The 13,308-nt window shown below is 48.1% G+C and overlaps 2 protein-coding genes across 2 annotated transcripts; both read left to right on the top strand.

Moving 5' to 3' along the window:
* Nucleotides 1-1,344: 1,344 nt before the first annotated feature.
* Nucleotides 1,345-6,717, top strand: LOC136011241 (VWFA and cache domain-containing protein 1-like). The gene is made up of 6 exons (XM_065672871.1): nt 1,345-1,370; nt 2,260-2,391; nt 3,382-3,468; nt 3,670-3,786; nt 4,733-4,884; nt 6,674-6,717. The coding sequence occupies exons 1-6, from the start codon at nt 1,345-1,347 to the stop codon at nt 6,715-6,717; spliced, it is 558 nt and encodes a 185-aa protein (XP_065528943.1).
* A 705-nt stretch (nt 6,718-7,422) lies between these two features.
* Nucleotides 7,423-12,661, top strand: LOC136010811 (VWFA and cache domain-containing protein 1-like). The gene is made up of 4 exons (XM_065672535.1): nt 7,423-7,679; nt 8,487-8,564; nt 9,247-9,348; nt 12,026-12,661. Exons 1-4 carry the CDS (start codon nt 7,478-7,480, stop codon nt 12,262-12,264), a joined length of 621 nt encoding a protein of 206 aa, XP_065528607.1. The 5' UTR covers nt 7,423-7,477; the 3' UTR covers nt 12,265-12,661.
* Nucleotides 12,662-13,308: the final 647 nt, after the last annotated feature.

The following is a 13,308-nucleotide window of genomic DNA, read 5'->3' as shown; positions in this document are numbered from 1 at the left end:
GATGTGTAGAGGAGACCTTGCCTTTGAACATCCAGCCCAGCATGGGCAACCGGGGTGCCAGGAGGAGCTGCGCTTCAGTGCCAATCAGTTCCGAAGCAGCTCAAACCCCTTCATAGGCTGCCAGTATCTCTTTCTCAGTTGGGGTATAGCTGGCCTCAGATCCTTTGTATCCCCGACTCCAAAAGCCGAGGGGTCGACCTCGAGTCTCCCCTGGAGCTTTCTGCTAGAGGCTCCAGACAGGACCATTTCCCCCAGCTGCGGTGTACATTTTTTACATCTGGCCCGGACCGGACTGATCCAAGGGCTACTGCATGAACTATCTCGCGTTTAATTTGCTCAAAGGTTTGTTGTTGCTCAGGGCCCCATTTAAAATCATTCTTCTTCCCGGTCACATGATAGAGAGGGCTTACAATCGAACTGTAATTTGGGATGTGCATTCTCCAGCACCCAAGAAAGCTTGTGTTTCTTTCTTATTAGTTGGTGGAGACATTGCTGTTATCTTGTTGATCATATCTGTGGGGATCTGGCGACGTCCATCCTGACAGTTTATTCCCAAAAATTGAATCTCCTGTGCAGGCCCCTTGACCTTACTCTGTTTTATGGCAAAACTGGCTTTCAGCAGGATTTGGATTATTTCCTCCCTTTTTTCAAAGACTTCTTCCGCTGTATCGCCCCAAACGATAATGTCATCAATGTATTGGTGGTGTTCTGGAGCATGCCCCTGTTCCAGGGCAGTCTGGATCAGGTCATGGCAAATGGTAGGGCTGTGTTTCCACCCCTGGGGCAGTTGGTTCCAAGTGAACTGGACACCCCTCCAAGTAAAAGCAAACGGTGGCCTGCACTCTGCTGCCAAAGGAATTGAGAAAAATGCATTGGCAATATCAATCCTGGCATACCACTTGGCTGCCTTTGATTCATACTGAAGTTCTAGCATGTCCAGTACGGCAGCACTCAATGGCGGTGTGACTTCATTCGGGCCACGATAGTCTACTGTTAGTCTCCACTGTCCGTTAGACTTTCGCATTGGCCTTATGATCACTCCCTGACTCTCCAGTCTACGAATCAGCTGATGGATAGGAATCAGGGAGTCTCGGTTGGTGCGATAATGCCGCCGGTGCACTCTTGTGGTCACGATTGGCACTTGTTCTTCTTCAACTCTCAGCAGCCCCACAATGGAAGGATCTTCTGAGAGACCAAGCAAGGTGGAGAGCTGCTCAATTTCCTCAGTCTCCAAAGCAGCAATACCAAAAGCCCATCGGTACCCTTCTGGGTCTTTGAAGTACCCTCTCATGAGGTAGTCTATGTCTGTGTTTGCACGAGGAATCAGTTGACATACAAGGGATTATGGATGTGAGCGTTGGCCAACTGCGGTTGGTGCCTGCAAAGCCCCATCCAGCATCATGAAAAAGTAGCAGTTCTGTGGCTTTAGTGAGGAATTTCCAGCAGTAGTTGGGATTTTTGCTCTGGATCCTCTGACCTGACCTCTGGCTTCCAACCCTGACCAGTGTCACGTCCTGCTGTGACATGGGTAGTAAAGGTCTCTTATAACTTCAGCTTCTAGTTTGGTGTCCAGATAAATGCATTTACTGATGCAATGTACATGAGGAATCCCAGACTGGTTTGTGTTGGAAGGGACCTTAAAGCCCATCCAGTTCCAACCCCTGCCACTGGCAGGGACACCTTCCACTAGAGCAGCTTGCTCCAAGCCCCTGTGTCCTGCCTGGACTTGAACACTGCCAGGGATGGAGGGATGGAGCATCAACCTTCTTAGGCAGCCTGGTCCATTGCCTCACCACCGTCACAGGGAAGAACTTCTTTCTTATATCCAGCCTAAATCTGCTCTGTTTAAACCCATTCCCCTTTGTCCTGTCCCTACAGTCCCTGATGAAGAGTCCCTCTCCAGCATCCCTGTAGGCCCCCTTCAGACACTGGGAGCTGCTCTGAGGTCTCCACGCAGCTTCTCTTCTCCAGGCTGAACAGCCACAATTTTCTCAGCCTGTCTTCATACGGGAGGTGCTCCAGCCCCTGATCATCCTCGTGGCCCTTCAGAAAATTTCATGTCCTTCATCTCTTGAGGATGTCCTTCTTGTGTTGGGGTCCTTGTAAGGTTTACAAGCCAAGAGTATTTTTTCCTACCTTCAACAGTTGTTCCGCTCAGCAGTAGCAGCTTGGAAGCAAAACTCAAGAGGTTGATGAAGAGGTTCCTGTGAAGGCAATTTTACTTGTGAAGGCCGCACTCACATGCCTGGTCAATGGCAGTCACTGCTCCAAGTACAGGCTGACACGAATTCCAGGCACCAATGCCTTTGTGGGAATCGTCAACGAGACCTGCGATTCACTTGCCTTCTGTGCCTGCAGTATGGTAGACAGGCTCTGCCTCAACTGCCACAGGTGAGCAGGAGATGGGAAATGAGGCTCCAGGCATTTACTATTTCCCTCTTTCCTGATTTGAGGTTTCTGAAAAGCACATTTATTTTGTAAGTTAAATGAAAACATGCAGGGAAAAACTGAAGTGAAAACAAACCAGTTACTTCACCTGCATTGATGGTAAGAGACACAGTGACTCGGCATCTTGCTAATCCTTTGCCATGTTGTCAGTGTATTAAAGTACAGGGTAGTTTATTCTTGATCCGTGAGGAAGAAATTCTTTACAGTAAGGGTGGTAAAACACTGGCGCAGATTGCCCAGGGAGTGGTGGATGCACCATCCCTGGAGACATTCAAGGCCAGGCTGGATGCGGTTCTGGGTGACCTGATGTGGCTGAAGATGTCCCTGCTCGTTGCAGGGGTTTGGACTGGATGAGCTTTGAAGGTCCCTTGCAACCCAAACCATTCCATGATTTTATGTTTTAATGCCGCAATAGATTTTGTTTCTCAGAGCAGTTATTTGTGGATCAGGCCCTTTGTTCAGCATACTAATACCCACAATTTTATGTGACTTGATGTGGTTTTCTCATTGAGGGCATCCTGGTGCTTGCAGGAGGTTTTGACTACACCAGCATCATTACATGTTTGTTGCACTGGCAAGAGCATCATAGAACAGCTTAGGTTGGAAAAGACCTTTAAGATTGAGTCCACCCAGTAACCCAGCACTGCCAGACTGTCTCGCTTTGCTGTAGGTTCTCCTCCTCCTGGGCTGGATGCGGGGAGGAAGGACAGATTTGAGACTTGTCCACGGCTGAAATGTCAAGGGGTGGGTAACAACAGACCAGGGAGACTCTGCCACTGCATTATCCTCAGTCCCACGGCAGAACAGAGCAATGCGTTGGTCCTGTGGGAGGGAGAAAGGTGGCTGAGCAGCCTTCCCCGCGGTGAGCTGCTGCTAGAGCTGCACCGCGGGGTTCACATCGTGTGCGATGCCTGATGCGTTTTCTCCCTGCAGAATGGAGCAGAACGAATGTGAGTGCCCGTGCGAGTGCCCTCTCGAGGTGAATGAATGCACCGGCAACCTCACCAACGCCGAGAGCAGGTGAGGCCCAACCTCCCCTACTACACAGCTTGTGACAAACGCCATTAACAAAGTTACCTGTTTTTTCACACTAACTTAGACGGGATACAGGCTATAGATATATATATATAGATAGATGATATATAATAGGTAAAAATGATGGTTTTCACTGTGCTTTGACTACTTCTATAATACAAGGCTCTGCTTTTTGCCCTGCCATAGGAATCCGAGTTGTGAAGTTCATCAGGAGCCAATGACTTTCACAGCAACTGATCCCAGCCTTCAGGATGCTCTCCCACAGTGCATTAACACTCAGTGCAACCAGAAAACAGAGAGCGGGTAAAGTGGCCTTCTCCATCCCTCAAAATACACCGTGTACTTCAAATAATTGAGTGCAAATAGCTCTTCCTTATGGTTTAGAATGGAAAACAAAGGTCTGATGGCAGAATGAGGTCTTACAGCACACACCAGTGGTGACTTTATGCTCCAGTGCAGAAACAGAAGACCCCAGGGTTCCCATTTGAGTTGCATGACACCATTAACAGCAACCAAATGGCCTTCCTGTCACACTTTGTGACTCTGAGAACTGAGGGTTGTGCAAATGGAAGATTTGCTGTTGAAAGGACAACAAATTCTTCCTTTTTAGCAGAATGGATAGTGCTGTGATGTTTGTCTGCCTGCTGGAGATGTGTGCGGGCTAAAGCGTTCATGGAATGTAGACTGTACTTTGGCTGTGGTGACTTGGGAACACATTAGAGATGGTAGCTCCCTGTCCATTTCTAGCGTCTTGCTTCTCTGTTCCACTCCGGCATCACATAGAGAAGCGTGGGGGCTGGTTGTTCTTTTGCTAGCTGAAAGAGGTCTCCAGGGAGCTGAGATTGCTGGAACATCTCGTGCTCTGACCAGACTTTCCAAATCCTTTCTTCTGTCTTCCAAAGGACTGCAGAAAAAGGGTGGAACCACAGTCAGACCTCACCACGCTGAGGAATGTCTTGCTGCAGGGGTTACAAGTAGGATTTGCTCAGGCTGAGCGATGGAGTCAAAAAACGAGAACAAACAGACTTGGGAGATGCATGCTGAAGATGCAGCTTCCCTGTGTAACTCCCGTGGTGGTAATTGAGCAGTTTAATGACAAGGTTTTGATGGCCAAATGTTATGTATGTGAGGGCTCGTGGATGATTTTGGCCTCCCTCTATCTCATGACTCTAAAATAGACTGAGCTGTGCCAAACAAGAAGTGTTAACATTTAAAGTACAAAAAGTCTTCTCTTGGTTTTTATTTTCAGGGATTGCTTTGGTGTGTTGGACTGTGAGTGGTGTATGGTAGACAGCGATGGGAAGACCCATCTGGATAAGTCCTACTGTGCCCCTCAGAAGGAATGCTTCGGTGGCATTGTGGGAGCCAAGAGCCCCTACGTGGATGACTTGGGAGCAATAGGTAACTCTGCCTTTCTGAGCAGGTGCTGCATTTAACTGTGCTCAATAACATGTGCTTTCAGTGTCAGAGCATGCATCTCATAACGTGTCTATATATATGTTTTATATATATATGTATATGGGATATAAATATAATGGGAGAAGGGCTTTGGACAAGGGAAATGGCTTTAAGCTGCCAGAGGGGAGATTGAGATGAGCTCTTAGGCGGAAGCTCTTCCCTGTGAGGGTGCTGAGGCGCTGGCACAGGGTGCCCAGAGAAGCTGTGGCTGCCCCATCCCTGGCAGTGCTCAAGGCCAGGCTGGACACAGGGGCTTGGAGCAAGCTGCTCTAGTGGAAGGTATGCCTGCCCTTTGAGACAAGGGGGGCACAAAATCACTAAATGGAATATATAAACCTTTAGAATTAGTTTTAAGTAATGTTAAATTTGATGGCTTTGTAACAGTAGCAATGGAAAATTACTGAGGTGCATGATACATAGGAAAAAAAGATAGAGTGCAGCTAGAGAACATACTGAGAATTCTTGTACAAGATAAATCGGTATAGTTGACATAGTTTTAAGAAAAACAGTCTAGAAGAACAGGACACAGGGATACAGAGTATCTGGGAATGGCAGGTGTCCAGGATGGGCTACAGTTGAACCAACCGATAAGTAGGAGGACAGGAGGATTATTATGTCTCTGGTGCTAATGAACCAATTAAGCTGGTAGAAGCATCTACTGCACGTGCTTCAAAGGCTGCCAGAAGTGATGAAGATCGTTGGAAGAAGTAAACGACCCTCAGAGACCACCACCACAATTCTGTACGCATGCGGGAAACTTTCTGGAAAATTATGTAATCCACACGTAGCCTCATGAACATGTACGTATGCCCTGTGGCTATATAAGGACGGCTTGTGTAGCAGTAGGGGAGACACACGTTAGGAGGAGCTATCCCCTGTGTCTCCCGGCGCCTCAGTAAAGAATAGAATCATAGAATCATAGAATAGTTAGGGTTGGAAAGGACCTCAATATCATCCAGTTCCAACCCCCCTGCCATGGGCAGGGACACCTCACACTAAATCATCCCACACAAGGCTTCATCCAACCTGGCCTTGAACACCACCAGGGATGGAGCACTCACAACCTCCCTGGGCAACCCATTCCAGTATCTCACCACCCTAACAGGAAAGAATTTCCTCCTTATATCCAATCTAAACTTCCCCTGTTTAAGTTTTAACCTGTTACCCCTTGTCCTGTCAGTACAGTCCCTGACGAAGAGTCCCTCCCCAGCATCCCTATAGGGCCCCTTCAGGTACTGGAAGGCTGCTCTGAGGTCCCCACGCAGCCTTCTCTTCTCCAGGCTGAACAGCCCCAACTTCCTCAGCCTATCTTCATACGGGAGGTGCTCCAGTCCCCTGATCATCCTCGTGGCCTCCTCTGGACTTGTTCCAGCAGTTCCATGTCCTTTTTATGTTGAGGACACCAGAACTGCACACAATACTCCAGGTGAGGTCTCACAAGAGCAGAGTAGAGGGGCAGGATCGCGTCTTTCAACCTGCTGGTCATGCTCCTTTTGATGCAGCCCAGGATACGGTTGGCTTTCTCGGCTGCGAGCGCACACTGCAGCCGGCTCATGTTCATTTTCTCATCGACCAGCACCCCCAAGTCCTTCTCCGCTGGGCTGCTCTGAATCTCTTCTTTGCCCAACCCTCTGGATGGCATCCCTTCCCTCCAGCATATCAACTGGACCACACAGCTTGGTGTCATTGGCAAACTTGCTGAGGGCGCACTCAATCCCTCTGTCCCTGTCAGCGACGAAGATGTTAAACAAGACCGGTCCCAACACCGATCCCTGAGGGACACCACTCGTTACCGGTCTCCAGCCAGACATCGAGCTATTGACCACAACTCTTTGTGTGCGGCCATCCAGCCAGTTCTTTATCCACCGAGTGGTCCATCCATCAAATTGATATCTCTCCAATTTAGAGAGAAGGATGTCATGTGGGACAGTGTCAAATGCTTTGCACAAGTCCAGGTAGATGACATCAACTGCTTTACCCTTGTCCCCATCATAGAAGGCCACCAGACTGGGCAGGCAGGATTTCCCCTCAGTGAAGCCATGCTGGCTGTCACCAAGCACCTTGTTGTTTTTCATGTGCCTTAGCATGCTGTCCAGGAGAATGTGCTCCAAGATTTTACCAGGCACAGAGGTGACACTGACTGGTCTGTAATTCCCCGGGTCTTCCATTTTCCCCTTCTTGAAAATGGGGGTTATATTTCCCTTTTTCCAGTCGTCGGGAACTTCACCTGACTGCCATGATTTTTCAAATATGATGGCCAGTGGCTGCAGCTTCATTCGCCAGCTCCTTCAGGACCCGCGGATGGATTCCATCAGGTCCCACGGACTTGTGTGCGTTCAGATTTTGAAGATGGTCTCGAACCAGAATACCTGCTTGTCAGGTTGAAAACTTTGTTGGCAAGTTTGTTCCTGGAGTTTTCTCCGAAACAGGTTGGAACTGGGTGAGCTTGAAGGTCCCTTCCAACCCAAGCCGGGCTGGGATTCTGTGAGTGGATAATTTTCAGAGATGTTCATTTAAATATTTCTGCAGAGCTTTCATGGCTTTTTTTCCCCTCTGTTTTGTCCCTTTTGATGTAGGAGATGAGGTGATCACTCTGAACATGATCAAGAGTGCACCAGTCGGCCCGGTGGCTGGAGGCATTATGGGCTGCATTATGGTGCTTGTCCTAGCAGTGTATGCGTATCGCCACCAGATCCATCGGAGGAGTCACCAGCACATGTCACCTTTGGCTGCTCAGGGTGAGCTGATAACTCTGGAGGGAGAAATGGGAGGGTCTGGAATTAAACCAACTCCAAAACCCAAACCCAAACAAACCAAACCCAACACAAAACCAACTAAAAAGATCCCAAACCTCTTTCCATGGTTTTGTTTCAGTGTTTCACCCCATTTTATTTCCCTTTTGCTAACCCTTAAATCAGCCTGATCACATCCAGGTCACTGTGTATTGCTGCCCTCTCCCGGGTGCTGCCAGGCCTGCTGCCACCCAAAATCCTTAACATGCACCTCTTGTCCAGAAGCTGAATGCAGGCTTTTCCTAGAGCTAACACAAGAATCCAGCCTCACAGCCTCCTGGCCCTTGTCATAGCACACCCATGACATATGTTTATTTCTGCACCAGAGTGGAGCTTGTGGGAGAGTTAGTTTTCACACCCTTTCTGCTTGGGCTCCTTAGGATGTGGTTTCTTTACTGGTGTTTCTGCATCTGGTGCATGAGATGTTGATGGACTATTTACACACAGATAAGATAGACGCACTGGAGTCTGAGAGACAAAAGTGTGTTTGGGAGAAAGGATACTGGTAGCTGCCAAGGTGAGAAGTGTGATGAGGGCTGATGAGCTCCCTATCTGGTTATATAGCCCAGCTCTATTTTGTATCAGTTTGCTTTCCACAGGCATTTTAAAGCCTGTTCCTTTCAAGGGGACTGCACCTCCTCACACAGCCACGCCAAGTGCTTCCACTGTCCTACCAGGGTGACAGCTCTTAGTAAGAGGATCCCCAATTTTTCTTTTTAACAGTTGCATTTTTCTGTGTTTAATGGTGTGTAGAAATGTCAGTGCGTATGTCCAACCTGGAAAATGATAGGGACGAGAGAGACGATGACAGCCACGAAGACAGAGGAATCAGTAAGTACCAAATCTCTTTGAGCAATAGAAAATGACAAAACAATGTTCTAACTTTAACTTCCAACGCACCCTGAGCATCATGCTAAAAAATTACTCCTTTTTAGCTTTGACAAGACAATTTGATTTTGTGCAAGGGAGGTTTGCCCCGTGTGCCCCTCATCAGGAGCACCTCCAGAAATAGCTCTGATCAGCTGAAAAATGAGAATTGTGGCAGAACAGGGTATGGAAAACTCCCACCTGACTGAGACAGAGCAGATCCTTGTCTCTGGGCCCTCACTGAGAGCTGAAGTGATACCCACGATTTGAAACTGTGTCAATACTCAGACTGAACAGTAAGTGTGTCTGAGTTTCATGGCTTCAGTCTCTGCTTCTCCAGTTCCTTAGTTTCATTCTGGGCAGGCTTTCAGTGCCGCCACAGGTTCTTTAGTGTTGACACAGTAATGCTCTAACTTCTATTAATGCAAGCAGATGAGGTGAACGGGTTTGACTGGATCTTGATCTATTCCACACTTAGGCACCTTCGTTTTATTCCTCCTCCTCTGTCTCTTGACAATCTTCTATGAACTAGTATTTGAGAAGAATGAGTTTGCAGAAAGCCTCTCCCCTGTGCTGATTATCCCACTGATACAACCCAGTGCCAGCCCTCCCCTCACAACCAGTTGTGTTTGTTCCTCTCTCGCAGTCAGCAACACCCGGTTCATAGCAGCGGTGATCGAGCGGCATGCCCACAGCCCGGAACGCAGGCGCCGGTACTGGGGGCGGTCGGGGACGGAGAGCGACCACGGTAAGAGCTGAACCACTGCCCTGGCCCCAGGTTAATGATTGCGCTCCCTCACTTCCCTTCAGGTGTCTGGCACGTTGCAGATGAGGCTGCCAAAACTAACCCAAAAACCTTTGCTCCTTATTGCTTCACAGTTGGACAGTCCTGACACCCTCCAGCAGATGATGCAGTCTGGTGAGGGTGCTGGGTTTGTACAGCAGCAGCTCAATGCCCTGCTCCCCATGTCTGATTTTGGGTTCAGGCAGCTTCACTGGGTGACCAGAATTCAGACCCACAGAGAGGGTCTGCAGCTGCCACGTTCATTTTCCATCACCAGCCCTAGCAATCTAAATGTTCAGTTGGGATAATGGAAATCTCCTACTTAAAGAGAGAAGGCAAATCCCCTGTAGGCACATCAGCATCTCTGCTGCTCTTCTCTTTGACATGACCTGTGCATCTTCCATAAAACTGCAGAAATGTGTGCTGGACACCTGAATTTCTGGGGTAAGATAAGGGTGGATTTAGAGACTGACTGTGTCAGGTGCCTCCTTAGCCTTTCCATTGCACATTATTGCAGTCCATATGTATTGCCCATATATTGCAGTCCATGCCATCACCACAGAGGACATCTTACATCACCTTTAAGCAAGCAATGATCAACATGAACTGTGTACATGCATAGCAATGAAGGGTGTTCAGCCATGCATGTTTGCCACAGGCACACTTCAACCCTGCTTAGGTTCAGGGAGCGTTGCTGTGTCTCTTGTGCCCTGAGACCAAGTCTCCTTAAACCCTGGAAGCTGGTAGAAGGATGTAATGCTGTTGAGTCAGGAGGCTTAATATAAATTAAGAGGAGGGTTGGACAGGGCAGTCTGCGACAGATGTCAGCTCTTAGCTGCATGTTGTGGCTGGGTATGTTACAGCAGAGCTCTTCAGTTATTAAGACTGTGGTTGCATTAATGGAATTGCTGAGGTACAGGAAATCTAAAGGCCAAAGCTTTGGAATGGGGATGAACAGATGTCTGAGAGACAGTCTTGCTCTAGGAGGAATTACCTCGGATTTGGGGCCAGATGACCTGAGTGGAGGCAGATTTGTTGGGCTCATGCTCCTTTTGCTCCATTACTTGTAGTCCTAGCAAATCCTTGCCACCCCTGGAGTCAACACATCAGGGTCAGCAGGGGAACTGCCCACCTAGTCCTGATATGTGCCCTTCTAATTTTAGTTCCTGTAACTCCATCTTCTTCAAAGGGCTGCCGAGTCGTCTTCCTCAGGTCCTCTCTGCCAGCTTGAAACCAGGACTCAGAGCATAGGAAATGAGAACCAGCTTTGGGTCCTCAGCATGATATTTATAATGCGCTTCTTTCACGGGTCTCAAGCTGGAAACCTGACCGAGATGCTCAGGAGCACTGGTGGGTTTTCAGCTATAGCCAAAGGATCCCAAGAAGGATGATTTTGTGAATTCAAACAAGGTCTTTTTCATTTCTAGCTTGTGTTTTTTGCATTCAAAAACACTAAGGTGGGTTGGTTTGTGCTGCCAGCCGGATTTGAGTGGTAACAGTTGGTTTCAGTGGTAAATCCACATCTCGTAGTCATCTCATAGTGACTGCCAGCACCTGCTTCAAAAAGAGGGATCAGAAAATCTCTAGGGTACCTGCTGGGAGATGGCTTCCTCACTGAGAGAGCACGATCCTGTCTTGTGAGGGTTAGCTGTGAGCTGGCTGGTGACATCATTTCCTTAGGATATCCCAGTGAGTGCAGCCTCTCGTTATTCCCACAGGCAGCTCATCTTGGGGGTTTTAACTTCTCAGGCTCCAGTAGTGGCTACTTTAGCCAAGGGACAGCCTCGAGTTAACTGCACTGTGCACACGCGCTTAGCTGGAAGTGTCAGTGCTGCTTGGCTGTGTGAAACATTCCTGTGTGGATTCAGGAGATTTCTTTAAGTGGATGGAAAACTCATTCAAACCATGTGCTTAGGGCTCGCAAACAGACCCTCATGGGTGAAAAGTGCTCTCTTCCTTTTAAAGGTGTAATACTGTGATTGTGCAGCAAGATGATGTGAAGAAGTTTTGTTGTTTCCAGATGGAAGAGCTGGGGCTTCTTCCTAGGAAAGATGTTGTTTGATAGGAACAGAGATACCAGAGGTGGATCCCACCTACTTCTTGTCTGTTTGTAGAGCTCTGAGTAGTATCTTAAAAGATATCCCCCAGTAAAGCCTTGTTTGGTTTTCGAATCAGTGCTAGCAGTTGTGCTGTAACAAACTGTTGAACGTGTGATGTTTGTTACTGTTTGGGGTGGTACAGACCATAGGTCCCCAGAGTTGATAACGGTGCCAGGGAAAGGGATCTGTTGGAAACTTAGAGGAGAGGGTGGGTTTGTTTGTTTCTTTTTCTGTTAATTAAAAACGTTGGTTTCTTCTCTATAAAGCTCTGATTGTGCCTGATGCCCTGAGGGGTGCTGCAGCCAGCACTGTGGAGCGTCACAGGATCCAAGAATGGTTTGGGTTGGAAGGGACATTTAAGCTCATCCATTCCCAACCCCCTGCCATGGGCAGGGACTCCTTCCACTAGAGCAGCTTGCTCCAAGCCCCTGTGTCCAACCTGGCCTTGAGCACTGCCAGGGATAGGGCAGCCACAGCTCCTCTGGGTGAAACATTGACCTCTTATTCTTGTTTTAACTTAGTGCTGCTGGTTTCTTTCCTAGGCTACAGCACGATGAGCCCTCAGGAGGACAGTGAAAACCCTCCGTGCAATAACGACCCGCTGTCAGCTGGTGTTGATGTTGGAAACCACGACGAAGACTTGGACCTGGACACCCCACCTCAAACAGCTGCCCTGCTGAGTCACAAGTTTCACCACTACCGGTTGCACCACCCAACTCTCCACCACAGCCACCACTTACAGGCTGCAGTCACGGTACACACTGTGGATGCGGAATGCTAATGAACAACGAGGAAAGGCGCGTTCACTCCTGAGCCATGATCCATGCAGCCACGGGCAGCTCTGTTCCTGTGCTTTTCACCAGGAATGATTTAACTGACTTCCCAAGTAAACTGTTAGGAATAAGAGCTTTACATTTGTATAAATGTAAGGCTGGCTCTGCAACAGGAGGGAAATGGGTTTGATGGATGGACCTGCCATCACATTAAATAAAATTGAGCAGGAGGAACGTCAGACCTGCAGAAACAGGAACGTGAGTTTATACAGCAGCTGAAGTTTTGGAAGCCCTGTCGTGCTGAGCCAGGAGGAGAGAGCGTGGAAGAGCCAGAGATGATTTGGTTTGGAAGAGCAGGAATCTGTGCAGCTGAAGACTAAAGAAGTGCCAGATAGGGGCATGGGGAGGGGGGGGGAAGGCTGTTGGTTTCACTGCAGTTCATTTGGCACGTCAAAAGGTCACTGCTCCGGTTGCTGTATGGAACCTGGGACAATGCAGCTCAAGATTTTTAAGGAAAGGATTATTTTTCTACTATTTATTGAACTGGAAACTCTGGGGGGAGGGAAGGGAGAAAACATGTTAGCAATTCTCAGTGACTACCACATATATTCTGCGATGGTGAAGTGGTTCTTCTGAGGAAGACATCTGTTTCTTATTAGCTGATACTCATCCACTGCCCCGCTCTGCAAAGGGGAAAATGAAGAAGTCGTTTCGGAAGTGTTTACATGACAAATGCTTGCTTTTCCACAATTGTTTTCTGTAAATATCACAACCTGATTTATATTACAGTATTTTCTGCCTATTTGCAGAGGAGAAATCCTCTACTCCACTACTAAAATCCTGCCCATAAACCTCTCCATCTTGACCTCTTCGAGCATCCTGAAAGGTTTCCTGTATGGAAGTAACAATGAATTTCCTTAGCATTAGTTAGCAGATAATTCCAAATGAAGTCTGGGCCATTATTCAGTTTCCTTAGGACACTGTCATGGTCAGAAGTAGGGATAAACCAGTGGGGTTTAAAACTTGGGTTACTGTGGAAGTTCTCCTTTTAA

Source organism: Lathamus discolor, chromosome 3, assembly GCF_037157495.1.
Source record: "Lathamus discolor isolate bLatDis1 chromosome 3, bLatDis1.hap1, whole genome shotgun sequence".
In the NCBI taxonomy this organism is placed as follows: Eukaryota; Metazoa; Chordata; class Aves; order Psittaciformes; family Psittacidae; genus Lathamus; species Lathamus discolor.
Note: the sequence above shows the minus strand (reverse complement) of the source record. Positions and strands in the feature narration are given on the sequence as shown.